General features: G+C 38.1%; 1 protein-coding gene across 2 annotated transcripts in view; it reads right to left on the bottom strand.

The window, feature by feature from the left end:
* Positions 1-17617, bottom strand: part of LOC126356028 (uncharacterized) — a 200561-nt gene that overhangs the window by 164624 nt on the left and 18320 nt on the right. For both annotated transcript variants that reach the window (XM_050006681.1, XM_050006682.1), the window contains exon 2: positions 6939-7016. In XM_050006681.1, coding sequence (XP_049862638.1) covers positions 6939-7016 — 78 coding nt within the window. The remainder of the gene's footprint in view (positions 1-6938; positions 7017-17617) is intronic.

The raw sequence follows: 17617 nt of genomic DNA, 5'->3' as shown, positions 1-17617 counted from the left end.
GCAAAGATGTCATCAGTGTATCTCAACCAAACCAGATAATGAGGACTTATGGATCCTAGGAGAGCCCCCTCCAAGTGACCCATGAGAAAGTTGACACAGGAAGGAGCCACCCTTGTTCCCATGGCCACATGCCTGATTTGTTTGTATCTCTTCCCCTTAGATGAAGTACAACTACTACTTCATCTTTAATGGGCAAACGTACAAACAAATCAGGGGTATAGCAATGGGAAGCAGGATGGCTCCTTCCTATGCAAATCTTTTCAGAGGTCACTTGGAGGGAGCCTTCCTGGGATCCATAAGTCTTCGTCCCTTACCTTGCCCTACAGCTCCTACCCATGTGACCATCCCCAGTGCAAGACTTGCCCTCTGCACCCTCCTAGAATCTGTAAAATTCCTAGTGAAAACCCATTCTTCTTGTTCCTGAAACCATTGTTCTTTCCCCATAGTCTGACAGTATCTCATTATGAAGAAATGTGCTAGCACAGTATTTCATGTGATGGTCCATCATGAGACTTTACTGGTTAATAAGTAGGTTCGTATGATTGGCAGTGGGACAATATCTGGATGTTAGGTCAATCAACACCTCTCCAGTAGATTGACTGGTAAGCAATTTGAAATGTAGAAAAACTTAATATATTGCGTGTCATTAATATAGCAACATTACACCCAGATGTTACAAAATGTAGTAATTGCCACTTTCTAAGCACAAAACAGTTATCAAAACAAACAATGCCCTTTAATATGAATGGGAAATATCACAATACGGAACATTATATGCAAACCAAAAACTTGAGCATAACAAAAACAGTCAGTTAGATCACAGTTACAATTATTTAGTAATACTAGTAACTGGTTTCAGTCAAAAGTGACCACATTCAGACCACAACTCGTTTACAATGCATGGAACCAGTTTGTGGAGCTGTTGTAGGTACCAAAATGTTCCAGTCGACTGGTACTTTATGTGCATAAAACTGTCCAGATTGCTCATTAAGATTTCTTTTTTTAATACAACACATTTTTCAGGTCTATGATAAATTGTCTTTAAATTAACTTCAGAGAAGGACAAAATTGAGAAAGAGCTTCAAATGATTATGTAAATATGTCATGGAAATGGATACAGGGATAGACATCCAAATGTATGATAAAATTAAACACAGGAATAGTACTATAACTGGGAGGCATCAGAATAATAAAAGATATGCAGAATTAATATTTAGTGGTTCTGATTCAGAAAGGATTGCTCACAGCTTCGAGAAAGCTAAGTAGTTATAGGCTTTCCAATCAGAGGGACGTCTGGGGAATAGATTATGCCACAAATCTGGAAACAAATGTGACAAGCACAGTGATTTGGGAGTGTATAAAATAATGACTGTGGTGAGTTTTACAGAACTGGAAGGACGTTCATGACAAGATTTAGGCACTAGTCCTATAGTGGCAATGGTAGCACACTGACAATACTCTTAAAAACTCAGAAGCATAAGTTGGACCAGACAGTTGAATTCATGGAAGTATTTAAAACAATTTTGAATGAACAGAGTGACTTCAGCCGTAACTGATCTTTTGACTTTTCTCAAGAATTAATAGTGTGATGTGTGCTAACTGTAGTGTGCTCTTCTGTTGATGACTGGACCATATATCATCTCATGTCTCCTGGGTCAATAGAGTTCCCACTGGTGCATGCCAAATGACCTAGGTCATAGAGAAAGTTGCTGCCATTTCTACAAGAGGGAGCTGCCTTCCAAAGTATTTTAGTTTAATAACTAGACTGTTTTGTTCTTTATGTTTCATAAGTTTACAGATATCAATGTACTCTCTGACAATGTTTTTAATTCACACACCACTGCTTTTTATTTATCAGCCATTTGTAATTACAACAGCAAATATTACTTTTATGATCGCTTCATCAGGTCTACATAAAAAATATAAATATAAACAACAACAACAACAACAACAACAACAACATAGTCCATGATTCTGGTATATAGATATTATTGTGTAGCAGTTACTCAGTACCTGTTAGTTCAAAGGATTCTACACAGACTAATTGGCTCCATCTGAGAAGCTAACTTGACAGATATGGAGTTCTACTTACTTAAATAGTGGGTTTTGTAATTTGACTGTGAATGTTTGTGTTTTAAAGATTGTCTTTTTATTAGCATGAAGATAAAAAATATGTTGTTGTGGTCTTCAGTCCAGAGACTGGTTTTATGCAGCTCTGCATGCTACTCTAACTTGAGCAAGGTTATTCATCTCCCAGTACCTACAGCAACCTACATCCTTCTGTATCTGCTTAGAGTATTCATCTCTTGGCCTCCCTCTATGATTTTTACCCTCCACACTGCCTTCCAATACTAAATTGGTGAGCACTTGATGCCTCATAATATGCCCTACCAACTGCTCCCTTCTTCTACTCAAGTTGTGCCACAAATTTATCTTCTCTCCAATTCTATTCAATACTTCCTCATTAGTTATGTGATCTACCCATCTAATCGTGAGCATTCGTCTGTAACACCACATTTCAAAAGCTTTTATTCTCTTCTTGTCCAAACTATTTATTGTCCATGTTTCACTTCCATACATGGCTACACTCCCTTCAAATACTTTCAGAAACCCTTACCGACACTTAACCCATTAGTGTCGGAATTAATTTTTTCGTGATTTTTTTAAAAAAATCGCATTATTTTGTCTGTAAAAGGCATAAATTACACGACAGAGTTGTTTCGGCGAAATTCATTACCGCCATTAGCGAGATATTTGTCGCCATAGGGCAATGCTAGGCGCTTTCACTACATAAATTTATTTGGATTACAACTTCAACTAAAATAAGTAAATTACATATACAAGTTTTGTGCAAATTTATTATTCAGTCTTTATCATACAATTGATGCCTTACAACACAGCACAATTAATAATCAAAAATCAAACCTTGAACTCAGCAATATTTTACATGAAATGGAATAAAACAGTCAATACACAATCCCACATTACACTTTAAACACATTGTTGTCAATAGAATTACAGTCCTTGTGTGCACACCCTTTCTTCTTGTTTCCTTCTGTGTGCTGGACGTGGTGGTCAGTCTTATCAAACCTAATTGAATCTGATACGCAACTGTTGGAACATGCCCTTGGTGCAGATGGGTCTCCCGGCTCCTTTTGGTAAAGCTTGGTGTCTTTGCAAGTACACTGTTGCTACTGCTTTCTTGAAATCAAGCTGAGAAATAGTTTGGTTTCTTGCTTTATTATACAAAATCCAACTTTTTTTGTATGGCGACATCTAACATCCATGTAAAGAGACACCAGTACCATTTCTTGCTTCTTATTGCAATGCAATAGCATGCTAGATTCTGATCCATATGATCATTACCTCCCATATATGTATTATACTTGGCTACCAGTTTTGGTCTGGGAATCATCATATTTCACTTTTTTTTTGTTGCGAGAATCTCTTGACTTGCCCACCTTATTGGGCACCACATGAAGAAGAGATCATTGTGACAACCGAGTTGTCCAGCCACCGCACATACAGTAATCCATCATTCTTCTCTATTCAGATCTGGGGGCTCAACAAACATCACCTTCAATATCATCATTATAAAGAATCTCCAGCACCTCAGCAAGCAAGAAACCTCTTGCAAAACAAGAAAGAGAAAATTCGTCCTTTTACTGAGTACAAGCACCTAGTTTTGCCATATGGGAGCACCGACATTAAAATGGCCTAAATGAATGTAATTTATTTCACAGCAAGCAGTAACTTCCAAAGAATATATATTTGAATATTTAAAGCACAACCATACTAAAAAACCAAAATATATATTGTAAGTCACTGTGTTTAACACACTTACTCGAACTTATACTCCATTTTTCTTCGTCATTCAACAAATGACGACTTCCAACACTGCTTACGCCGCAGAATTTAAATGTATTGTTAAAACTGTTGCATTGTAGTGATATTTACAGTCCTGTGCAATGGAATCCAGTGCTGCCAACACACTAGCTTTGTTGATGTCGTGGAATTAATGATTTTAAAAAAGTGTTACAAACGTTGCCATATGGCAATGCACAGTGCTAATGGGTTAAGTCTATACTCAATGTTAACAAATTTCTCTTCTTCAGAAACACTTTCCTTGCCATTGTCAGTCTACATTTTATATCCTCTCTACTTCGACCATCATCAGTTATTTTGCTGCCCAAATGGCAAAACTCCTTTACTAATTTAAGTGTCATTTCCTAATCTAATTCTCTCAGCATCACCAGAGTTAATTCGACTACATTCCATTATCCTTCTTTCAAGACACTGTCCATTCCGTTCAGCTGCTCTTCCAGGTCCTTTGCTGTCTCTTACAGGATTGCAATGTCATTGGCGAACCTCAAAGTTTGTATTTCTTCTCCAGAGATTTTAGTTCCAACTCCGAATTTTTCTTTTGTTTCCTTTACTGGTTGCTCAATATACAGATTGAGTAACATCGAGGTTACACTACAACCCTGTCTCACTCCCTTCCCAACCAATGCTTCCCTTTCATGCCCCTTGACTATTTTAACTGCCATCTGGTTCCTGTACAAATTGCAAACAGCCTTTTGCTCCCTCTATTTTACCTCTTCCACCTTCAGAATTTGAAAGAGAGTATAATGAATAAAATTTGAAGACATCCCCAATGCTGGTGCCAGCTGTTGAGTAAAACTTGTATCTTTGTAAAACATTTACACCCAGTTGTTAGTTGATCCCAATTAGGCAAAGTATTTATTTTTGACTCAGTATCTTCTTTCTAAGCTTTTAAGTATCTATAAAAATAATTTTAACCTTTTAATTTATTATCTTTTGTTAGCTGCTTTGCTGTATAACAAATGCCTGTGACTCTCATCTTAATTGTAGACATCTGATAATGACAGCATCTGAAACATTGTAATAAAGAAATTTTAATAAGCAACCTAGAAGTTTTTACTCACAGAATATTGACAAGGATCATGGATTCTCACAGGAAATTCATTTCCTATAGTAATGGTACTTTTTGGCACATAAAGAAGCTCCTTCAGCCAGCTCAATCATCATCAAGGAGCTATTGTGCTAAAAATGCTTACTACTTACAAACGAGTTACCAGAGCTAATAAATACTAATAGTTGTGATCTGGATTGACTGTTTTTGTTATGTTAAAGAAAACACACACACACACACACACACACACACACACACACACACACACACACACACACACACACACACACACACAAACTCCAAAGAATCAATATTTTTTCCCCTTCCTTTCTTTATACAAGGGCCACTTTCTTCTCAGCGTGAGAGAGCTGCATTAAAGTGCATCTGTGGAGTGTAGATGACTTTAATGGAAATGTGTGTAGTGTGCTGTTATGTACTCTACCAGGAACCAGTCCAACTACTACTGAGGAACTTTTGGCAGGTGACAAGCAAGAACACAGACATATATAATATAAGGATTTCTCCTAGGAGAAATTCTTTCAGAATAGATTTAAAATTTGCTTAGTTACTTGTCATACATTTAAGGTAGTTAGGCAAAAGATAAAACATTTTTATTGCCACATATTGAACTTTTTCTGAGCCACTGACAGCTTTAATAAGTGGTAATAAAGGTTGTTGCTTCCTCTAATATTCTAGATAATGATGTAGCTTTTCTTTTAAAATTTTGGTGGATTAGATGGATGGATTGATTGATTAGATAGAGCTGTTCTTTAGTACCCATGCAAAAAAATACAGACTGAGACATGGCAGTAAAACACACAGAACAGGAAGATAAAACTCACATAAAACCCATGTAATAAAAGTTGAAAAACTATGTGCGTATGCACACCGAAGCATGGCACAAAGCATTGTGTCAGTAGTAAAACATAAACAACACAGGAAGAAAATGGTATAAGGAGATAACACAATATAACAGATTCATGTGGCTGGCTGACCACAAGGGAAAGAAAGGAGGAGGAGCCAGCCACTCTGCAACACACTAAAACCCCCAAGCCTAAAAGTTTAGGCCAGAGTCCAGACACATCGCAAAACTTTAAAACCCTAGTTACACTTGTTTCATCATCAGCTACACACAAGCATCACAGAGTGAGGGATCCTCCCACTGTAATAGATAGCTATGTGTGAAAGGACATGTGACTGATTATTTTTCACAGACAGCATGCCTAGTATAGGTGAAAACAACATATTTTAATGCTTACTTTTGCACAATCAGTACTTTGTAAGTGATAAATTACCCCAGAGAATTAATCTGGTAAGGCATTACTACTGGAAATATGCAGAATACATCATGAGGTAAATTCATTTGTTCACAAAATTAGCAATTGTACAAAGAGCAAAAGAACAGAGGGTTAATTGCTTGAGAGTGTGTTCTTCCACTTCAACTTTTCATCAACATGTACAACCAAATATTTTGGAGCATTCTATCCTGTTCAGTGACTTCTGGCCACCTGCTGCTACTTCTGTGGCTAATTGCTGTACAGGACAGGATATAGGGTGTTTTTTTCAATATTCGTGAGAGTCCATTTTCTGAGAACCACATAATTCTTTGGAGATCTCTTCTGTTGCTTTCTCTTTAATGTGATTTATTATACTCTAGTATCATCTGTAAAAAGTATCGAATCTGATTGTTGAATGTTACATGGAAGGTCATTCGCATTTGCAAGAAATAGGGGAAGACCCAAAATTGAACCCTGTGGGGCTTACTTTGTGATGCCCTCACTCCATGAGACACTAGAGATATTCACAATTTAATACAGGGTAGAGGTATAATGTTTGGTCTTCAGAAATTTTGTAATCATCTCCTCTCCCTTTGCTAGTCAAATACTGATGGTGAAAATGTCGTAATTTAGTATCATCGCTGTTTCCCATGGTATATTAAATGTGTGGATCACTTGTAATATTACAATTACATTACATTAATGAACAACTAAGTATGTCATCTCACCTGTTTGTAGTTTCCGCCCTGGCATTCAGACCAAGCACAAGTATAAATGTTCTTTGCCTCTATCAAATCTTCCACAACCTGGAGGAGTAAATTTTTAATTTTACCACAGTAAGAAGGCACTCAATGATATAATTTACATTTACTAAAAAAAAATTATTTGATGGAAGAAGTTGGAGAGTTCAAGTACTTAATGCATTGAAACATTGGTCAGCGGTTTAAAAATAAAATATTCAGGGATCAAGTAAATTGCAAAAGGTCTTCAGTTGTATTTATTCAATCAATCAATCAATCAATCAATCAGTCAGTCAGTCAGTCAGTCAGTCAATCATCCATCCATCCATTTATTCATTCATTCACACTAGACCACTTAGTAAGGTTTTACATTTGTCAACATGTACATCACATATAAATATTTCATAAATAAAAATATGTATGAATATATGGTATAATGCACTTTCATTTCAGAAAAATTAAGTTCAAGGTGGAGCAACTACCATTCATAACTTTCCTGATTTATTGGCATTGTTTTACCTAAGTGAAAGCGGGAATGAACACACAATTGTATGAAGAATTATCATCAGAAAGTGCAGCAGCATTAAAAAAAAATTACAAGAAGAAGAAGAAAACAACTACAATAATCACAGGGCAAAAATATGTACCAGAAGGACCTATAATGTTAACACTTGAATCACAATTTGCTGTAGTGAGGAACTCCAACTACAAAAGGTGCAGAGACACCAGTATAGAGTAGGCCTACATCACCAGCAATAGGGAAGAAGAAAAGAAAATAAAAAGACTGCCAAAGGATGAAAAATATCTTTAGGCCCTGGTACAAATACAAATACTGTATGTATATGTCATGATTGATTGATTTATTGATCCATCTTTAAGCATTTTTCATGCAATTGATGTCATCATTTTACATACATTATATAATTACAAAATAAGTAATACATTAACAGTCTGAATTTTTATACTGCACATGTTTAGTAGTCATTAAACATAAATGTGTCGTGCAGAATGACAAAAGGAGATACTGTATGTGCAACACAATACACATGGTAAGAAAACCATTTTAACAAATATAAATGAGGCAGGCTTAATACATGTTAATAATTGGGGAAAATGTAAACAAAGTACAACAGCATGGTACAATAACATTTTCAGAAGAACTTGTGTAATAGGGTGGTTACATCATACAGCAGTTAACTATTGAGTAAAAATACATTATGTAAATAAAGCACAACCGCATGATACAATATCATCTTCAGAAGTGTTCATGTAATATGGTGGTCCTGTCATACAGCAGTTTAACTAGATTATATAATTTTTATTACATACTTTAAATTCTTCTATTGTATAAAATGCTTTTTGTCCAAGCCACATTTTTGTAATATTTTTGAAGACATTCAGTGATACACTGTGTGCTGTAGGTGATAGCATGTTAAATAACTGTATCCCTGTGTATGTGTAACTGTTTTGGTTTTTTTTAAGCCTAGTATCTGCCTTTGACGTGTGTCATGGCCATGTACAGACTCGCGCAATTTATAGCTTTCTTGGTATTCCTTTATGTGCGCTAAGCAACTGTGAATGAACAGTGATTTAAGTGTCAGTATTTTTAACTCTTTGAGACAGTCTCTACATGATACATGTTTTCTCACTCCAGCAGTACACCTAATGAGCCTTTTCTGCCAAATAAAAATTCTTTTTGCCCCAGAGGCATTGCCCCATAACAGCACTGCATACGTGAGGTGGCTATGAAAAAAGGCATAATAGGCATTTAGCAGTAGTAGCTCTGTGGAGGAAAACATTCAGGAATGAAGAGCAAACCAAGGTCTGAATTAATAAAGTGTATTAATTATTAAACTACTGTCCAACTAGTCTAAACTATTTACACTTGTTCAAATTAAGTTTAACATAGCATAATTGTCAGGACAGCTACTATTTTGAACAAGTTACTGCTTCCTTTTCATTTGTCAGAGTGACAGTAAACATAGCACTCCTCAACAAAAAATGAACACAGTTGATTTAGACTTACACAGATGGCAATATTTGTACTAGTCAAAGAAAGTTTTAAGAATGCAACCCCTTCGGTGGTACAGATGACTGGTTATTGCAAGGTCTTCTCTATGGTTTCCTTACGGAATAGAAAACTGAAGTTATAGGATTGAGTAAGAATTTTATTGCAAAAACTGAGCGAGATACTGGTCTGAAAATTAAAGTTATAAAAAGCGATAATGGACTTGAGTTTATGAATACTGGCTTGGGTAGTTTTTTTTTTATTTATTTATTTTTTTTTTTTTTTAGCAAAAATGGCCTAATCCATCAAAGAAGCATTGTGTACCCACCACATCAAAATGGAAGAGCTGAAAGGGATGTGTGCTGCTCATTGAATAATTTCAGGAATGCCCCAACATTACTGGCTGAAGCAGCTAACATGGCAGTTTTTGTACTAAATCATACTGATTCAAGTCCTGTGGAAGGTAAAACTACTCCTGAAGATTTTTATGCAGATAATTACCCATAGAAGGTTTGAAAATATTTGGAAGTCGTGTGTCTGTCCCTGTACCCAAATAAAAAGAGAAACTAGACCAAAAAAGCAAGATAGGGGTGGTGGTGGTGGTGGTGGTGGTGGTGGTGGTGGTGGTGGTGGTGGTGGTGGTGGTGGATGCATGTAGCATTTGTTGTGATAAAGAGAACACAAAAAGCTTGAGATTCACAACAGGAAGAAGAAATGAGCACAGAGGTTGTGGAAGAAAATATGTCAGAGAAGAACAAGAAATCAATGAAGACATTGAAACCAGAGACATTTCTTTTGAGGATGTAGAGGAAGTTGTTGTTTTTTATGACAACACCCAAATTACTTGGAGGATTGTAAGTTTGGCCTGTGGAGAGCAGTGAATTGTGAAAATCCCAGCACCTACACTGAAGCAATCTCTTGTACTGAAGCTAAAAATTGGAAAGATGCCATAGCAAGAGAGATGCAAGCCCTGGGAGAAAACAACACATGGGATTATGTATGTAAGCCAAATGATTGATGTTATTGACACAAAGTGGGTTTTTAGGCAAAAAGAGACGAAAAAGTTAATGTTTTTCTCATAAAGCTGATCTTGTAGCAAAAGATTTCCAAAAAATCTTGTCGTATTCAGAGATATACAGTCCAGTAGTAGACCTAACTTCAGTGAGACTGTTTCTGGTTTTTTGTAATGAGAATAAATTTACCATCTATCAACTGGATGTCTGTAGTGTATTTCTTTATGGAGAATTGGTTGGAGACTTTCATGTCAAATTAGCTACTGGATACTGCAATAAAATTAAGTGTAAGATTTGCAAACTTCGAATGGCTCTGTACAGTTTAAAGGACTTGCTCAAAAAATGTAATTTTAAATTTCACACAGTAATAACTGGCTTATGATCTGTAAGAAGTTGTTTTGAGTATTGCTTGGATGTAAAGACAGAAAATAACAATAAAGCATACATACTTTTTTACCCTGGTGATCTGCTGATAGCTTCAACTTTCCAGAATGAAATTGATAATTTGAAGCTGTTACTGAGTGATAACTTTAAAATTAAACATTTGAGTATGATTATTTGGGAATGAATACTGTTCAAAATTTAAGGGAGGGTACTATTACTATTTGCCAACGCACTTCTTTTAAGGAAGTGTTGAAAAATTTTTATATGTTTGAGTTAAATTCTATTTCAACCCACGCAGAGGAAATTTTTTATCACAGTATGTTAAAAAGAGAAAGGCCTGAAAATGAAAACATTGTGAAAAGGTGCAGAAAATTAATGGGGTCACTGATGTATGATAGTTTCCAGACCAGATATTTGCATGGCTGTAAGTATTCTAAGCAAGTACCAATCGTGCACATCTGGATTTATGGGATGCTTTGAAACATGTCTTGCATTACTTTAAGGAAACCCTAAAACTGGGTGTTATACGCTAGGTATGAAAAGTGTACTGATCCTATAATTGGTTATGTGGACTCTGATTGGGCTGATTGTCTGAGTACATTAAGCCCACAAGTGGTCATCTTTTCAAAATTTTGGGTTGTAGTTTTTCATGGGCATCTAAGAAGCAACCCACTGTCAGTCTGTCATCAACAGAATCTGAATTTGTAGCCTTCAGCATGGCACCTAGTGAAGCCTGTTGGCTCAGTAATTTGCATCAAAGTCTTCCTGGCAGTCAAAAAGATGTTGTACTTTATGAAGACAATATGTTGGTAATAAGCCTTTGCAAGAACCCACTTGCATAAACTAAAACAAATAGATGGGAAAATTTTGTTTATAAGAGAGAATGTTTTACTGAAAATGTAATGTTGAAGCACATTAGCACAAATGACCAACAAGCTGATGTTCTAACAAAGTCACCAGGTAAAATAAAATTTGAAAAAATTAGAAGCATCTTAGGACTGACTTACAGCTTATAATTTGTTTTTGTAACACTGGTAATTAACACTGAGGGAGGGTGTTAATAGTACAATGTAAATGTTATCCCAAAGAAACAATACTATTTTTCTTTGATTTGTGTCTCTTCCATTCTTTAGAAGCTTTGGCCTTTGCTGTTCATTCTGTGTGTGTATCATTGTATGCCATTAGTTGTAAGCTGTTGCACATTAAAATAAACTCTGCACAAACAGGCTTATTTTCATGCTTCATTGGTGCAACCTGATAACATTACTGTTAGCTACACAAGGTCAAACAAGATTTTTAATGATAAAATCTTACTGTAATATTATTTGAAATGTTTATTTTGTAAATATTTCCATTATATCTGTTGATGTCACAAATATGTTGACGCCATTGATCTCTCACACATCTCCGAGAACAAAAGGAAAAAATTAACTCTTGAGTTTGGATATGAACGTAGAGTACAAAAATTCGAACCCGTGCTGTTAGCCATTTTTTATACTACCAACTCGCTTCATGTAACAACACGAGTTAACTAATGGAACAGCATCAAAACTGAATGTCACTTCCTAGGAAACTTGAAACCCCAAGAACAAAGGGAAGGCAATGAACCCTGAAAAGAACAAAAGAGGACAAGAAAACAACAGGGAGACACTAGAAACAGAAGGGAGTAAAACAGTAAAACAGATTACAGTGGCTGGCCAACCACAAGAACAAAAAGGAAAAGCCAGTCACTCTGCAACACATTAAAGCCTCCACCCTAAAAACACTAGGGTGGAGGACAAAGAAAGACAACAAAAATGCGCTGAAACCTACATGGAAGTAAATAACCCACTCTCACAGACAAAACGTCAAACTACAGCTGCTGTGGAGGCATTGTCACCCAACACCAAAGGCAGCATGCTGGGAAATTTAGAAGTCTGTCACAGAGCGGCTAAAAGTGGGCAGTCCAGCAGGAGGTGGACGACTGTCATTTGGGAGACACTGAGATGAGTCCTCACGATGGTGGAGGTAACGATGCATTAGCCACGAATGGCCAATGTGGAAGCGGCAGAGGACAACTGATTCTCTGCGAGAGGACTGCATGGAAGACTTCCACACATTCTACATCTACATCTACATCCATACTCCGCAAGCCACCTGACGGTGTGTGGCGGAGGGTACCCTGAGTACCTCTATCAGTTCTCCCTTCTATTCCAGTCTCGTATTGTACGTGGAAAGAAGGATTGTCGGTATGCTTCTGTGTGGGCTCTAATCTCTCTGATTTTATCCTCATGGTCTCTTCGCGAGATATACGTAGGAGGGAGCAATATACTGCTTGACTCTTCGGTGAAGGTATGTTCTCGAAACTTTAACAAAAGCCCGTACCGAGCTACTGAGCGTCTCTCCTGCAGAGTCTTCCACTGGAGTTTATCTATCATCTCCGTAACGCTTTCGCAATTACTAAATGATCCTGTAACGAAGTGCGCTGCTCTCCGTTGGATCTTCTCTATCTCTTCTATCAACCCTACCTGGTACGGATCCCACACTGTTGAGCAATATTCAAGCATTGGGCGAACAAGCGTACTGTAACCTACTTCCTTTGTTGTCGGATTGCATTTCCTTAGGATTCTTCCAATGAATCTCAGTCTGGCATCTGCTTTACCGACGATCAACTTTATATGATCATTCCATTTTAAATCACTCCTAATGAGTACTCCCAGATAATTTATGGAATTAACTGCTTCCAGTTGCTGACCTGCTATTTTGTAGCTAAATGATAAGGGACCTATCTTTCTATGTATTCGCATCACATTACACTTGTCTACATTGAGATTCAATTGCCATTCCGTGCACCATGTGTCAATTCGCTGCAGATCCTCCTGCATTTCAGTACAATTTTCCATTGTTGCAACCTCTCCATACACCACAGCATCATCTGCAAAAAGCCTCAGTGAACTTCCGATGTCATCCACCAGGTCATTTATGTATATTGTGAATAGCAACGGTCCTATGACACTCCCCTGCGGCACACCTGAAATCACTCTTACTTCAGAAGACTTCTCTCCATTGAGAATGACGTGCTGCGTTCTGTTAGATTAGATTAGATTAGATTAGATTAATACTTGTTCCATAGATCATGAATACGACACTTCGTAATGATGTGGAACGTGTCAGGTTAATAAAAGATGTCTGTACAAGAAATTACATTACACAAAATATTGCATGACACTAATGATTAAGTTTTTTTTTTTTTTTTTTTTTTTACTTTATATCTAAAAATTCAGCCAATGAGTAGAAGGAGTTGTCATCTAGAAATTCTTTTAATTTATTTTTAAATGTTAGTTGGCTATCTGTCAGGCTTTTGATGCTGTTTGGTAGGTGCCCAAAGACTTTTGTGGCAGCATAATTTACCCCTTTCTGTGCCAAAGTCAGATTTAACCCTGCATAGTGAAGATCATCCTTTCTCCTGGTGTTATAGGTATGCACACTGCTATTACTTTTGAATTGGGTTGGATTATTATCAACAAATTTCATAAGGGAATATATATACTGTGAGGTTACTGTGAGGATCCCTAGATCCTTAAATAGATGTCTGCAGGATGACCGTGGGTGGGCTCCAGCAATTATTCTGATTACACGTTTTTGTGCAATGAATACTTTTCTACTCAACGATGAATTACCCCAGAATATGATGCCATACGAAAGCAGTGAATGAAAGTAGGCATAGTAAGCTAATTTACTGAGATTCTTATCACCAAAATTTGCAATAACCCTAATAGCATACGTAGCTGAACTCAGACGTTTCAGCAGACCATCAATGTGTTGCTTCCAGTTTAACCTCTCATCAATGGACACACCTAAAAATTTTGAAAATTCTACCTTAGCTACAGACTTCTGTTCAAATTCTATATTTATTACTGGAGTTTTGCCATTTACTGTACGGAACTGTATATACTGTGTTTTATCAAAATTTAAAGAGAGTCCGTTTGCTGAGAACCACTTAATAATTTTGTGAAAAACATCATTTACAATTACATCACTTAGTTCTTGGTTTTTGGATGTTATTACTATACTTGTATCATCAGCAAAAAGAACTAACTTTGCATCTTCATCAATGTGGAATGGTAAGTCATTAATGTATATCAAGAACAGTAAAGGACCTAAGACCGAACCCTGTGGGACCCCGTGCTTGATAGCACCCCAGTTTGAGGAATCAGCTGTTTTAACATTACACGAACCACTTATTTCAACTTTCTGCATTCTTCCAGTTAAGTATGAATTAAACCATTTGTGCACTGCCCCACTCAAACCATAATGATTTAGCTTATCTAAAAGAATTCCATGATTTACACAATCAAAGGCCTTTGAGAGATCACAAAAAATACCAATGGGTGATGTCCGGTTATTCAGAGCATTTAATATTTGATCAGTGAAAGCATATATAGCATTTTCTGTTGAAAAGCCTTTCTGAAAACCAAACTGACATTTTGTTAGTACTTTATTTTTACAAATATGGGAGGCTACTCTTGAATACATTACTTTCTCAAAAATTTTTGATAGAGCTGTCAGAAGAGAGATTGGGCGGTAGTTGTTGACATCCGACATATCCCCCTTTTTATGCAATGGTTTTACAATGGCATATTTCAGTCTATCAGGGAAAACACCCTGCTCCAAAGAGCTATTACATACGTGGCTGAGAATTCTACTTATCTGTGGGGAACAAGCTTTAAGTACTTTGCTGGAAATGCCATCAATTCCGTAAGAGCTTTTACTTTTCAGTGAGTTTATTATTTTACTGATTTCAGAGGGAGAGGTTGGTGGAATTACAGCTGTTTCAAACTGTGCAGGTATCGCCTCTTCTATTAATAGCCTTGCCTCTTCTAGTGAAGATCTAGATCCTATTTTCTCCACAACATTTAAAAAATGATTATTCAAAATATTTTCAATTTCTGATTGTTTGTTAGTGCACTTGTCATTCAATTTTATTGCACTAAAGTCTTCCTGTGCTCTTGGTTGCCCTGTTTCCCTTTCAATAATATTCCAAATTGCTTTAATTTTATTATCAGAGTTACTGATCTCAGACATGATACACATGCTTCTGGACTTTTTAATAACTTTTCTTAGTACCGCACAATAGTTTTTATGATATTGAACAATTTCGGGGTCAGTACTCCATCTTGCTGTTAGATACAGTTCTCTTTTGCGGTTATCTAGGAACTCCTCAATCCAATCACACAATTGATCTGATAGTCCGTATGCTCTTACTTTGTTCATTAAACGACTATGGGGAACTGTGTCAAACGCCTTGCGGAAGTCAAGAAACACGGCATCTACCTGTGAACCCGTGTCTAAGGCCCTCTGAGTCTCGTGGACGAATAGCGCGAGCTGGGTTTCACACGATCGTCTTTTTCGAAACCCATGCTGATTCCTACAGAGTAGATTTCTAGTCTCCAGAAAAGACATTATCCTCGAACATAATACGTGTTCCAAAATTCTACAACTGATCGACGTTAGAGATATAGTTCTGCACATCTGTTCGACGTCCCTTCTTGAAAACGGGGATGACCTGTGCCCTTTTCCAATCCTTTGGATTCATAGTCTCCTTAATGACACACAGTTTGTTGTTTGTACTGTTATGCCATTTCGTCTCCCAAAGCCGGAAAATCCTGTGGTGTAAGACAGAATGCAGGTTAGCTTCGGAGATGCCAATCTCCAGAAGCTGTTTCTGCTTCACCTGTTTGGCCAGCCTGTCGGCAAATTCACTCCTGGGGTTTCCAGAATGTCCTGGGGTCCACACAAACACCACAGAATGGTGGGACTGTTCCAGGCCATAAATAGACCCCTGAATGGACACTACCAGAGGTTGTTGTTTTTTTTTTTTAGTTTTAGGGCACACAACTACAATGGTCATTAGCGCCCTGACTGTTAGGAATGCACCGCGAGGCACAAGGTTAAAACAGCAACTAAAAGGGACAACGGGCATAGGATTAAAAAACTACAGCATAATCAAACGTCCTTAGACAGGTGTGTCAAGTTGATAAAACGAAGGACGCGAGCAGCAGCTCCTGGGTCATCCACTAAAATGGCATCCAGAGTACATGGCAGGCCAAGATCAAGACACAGCATAGTAAAATCCGGACAGGACATTAAAATGTGGCGGACCGTCAGCAATTGCCCACATGGACAGAATGGCGCCGGCGCTTCCGTCAGCAGATGGCGATGGCTGAACCGGCAGTGTGCAATTCGTAGCCAGGCCAAAACGACCTCCTCCCACCGAGAAGGATGTAAGGACGACGTCCAAGCTGCGGGAAAAGGTTTCAAGGCCCGAAGCTTGTTGTCCGTAAGTGCAGCCCAATCGGCATACCACAGCGATAAAATAAGCCGACAAATGACCCTGCTACAATCTGATGAAGGGACACAACAAGAAGCCGACCGAGGCTGGAGGACTGCAGCCTTGGCCGCGGCATCTGCAACTTCGTTCCCAGGGATACCAACATGGCCAAGAACCCACATAAAACTAACTGGAGACCCGTCGTCCACCAGGTGCTGAAGAGAGCGTTGGAGCTGGTGCACTAAAGGGTGAACCGGATACGGATCACTGAGGCTCTGGATGGCGCTCAGAGAATCTGAGCAGATGACATAAGCAGAATGTCAGTGGCGGCAGACATGAAGAACAGCCTGGTAGAGGGCAAAGAGCTCAGCTGTGAAGACCGAACAACGGCCATGTAGCCAGTATTTGAAACTTTGTGCCCCGACAATAAAAGAACACCTGACCCCGTCATTGGTCTTAGAGCCATCTGTATAAATGAAGGTCATATTAATGAACTTTGAATTAAGTTCGACAAAACGGGAGTGGTATACCGAACCGGGGGTAACCTCCTATGGGAGCGAGCTGAGGTCAAGGTGAATGCGTACCTGAGCCTGGAGCCAAGGTGGCATGTGTCTCTCACCCACTCTAAAGGTTGCAGGGAGTGAAAAATCAAGGTGTTGAAGGAGGCGACGAAAGCGAACTCCAGGGGGTAGCAGGGCAGAGACATACAACCAGTATTGACGGTCGAAAGAGTCGTCAAAAAAGGAACGATACGATGGGTGGTCGGGCATTGACAGTAGCCAACCCCGATGTTGTATGGAGTTGAGGCGGCGTAAGATGGACGGCCGTGCAGAGGAGTATATAAAGATCCCATAATCCAGCTTGGAGCGGACGATCGACCGATATAGGCGAAGTAGGACGGTTCGATCCACTCTCCACGATGTGCCACTGAGAACACGGAGGACATTTAGAG

Source organism: Schistocerca gregaria, chromosome 3 (assembly GCF_023897955.1).
Source record: "Schistocerca gregaria isolate iqSchGreg1 chromosome 3, iqSchGreg1.2, whole genome shotgun sequence".
NCBI lineage: Eukaryota > Metazoa > Arthropoda > Insecta > Orthoptera > Acrididae > Schistocerca > Schistocerca gregaria.
Note: the sequence above shows the minus strand (reverse complement) of the source record. Positions and strands in the feature narration are given on the sequence as shown.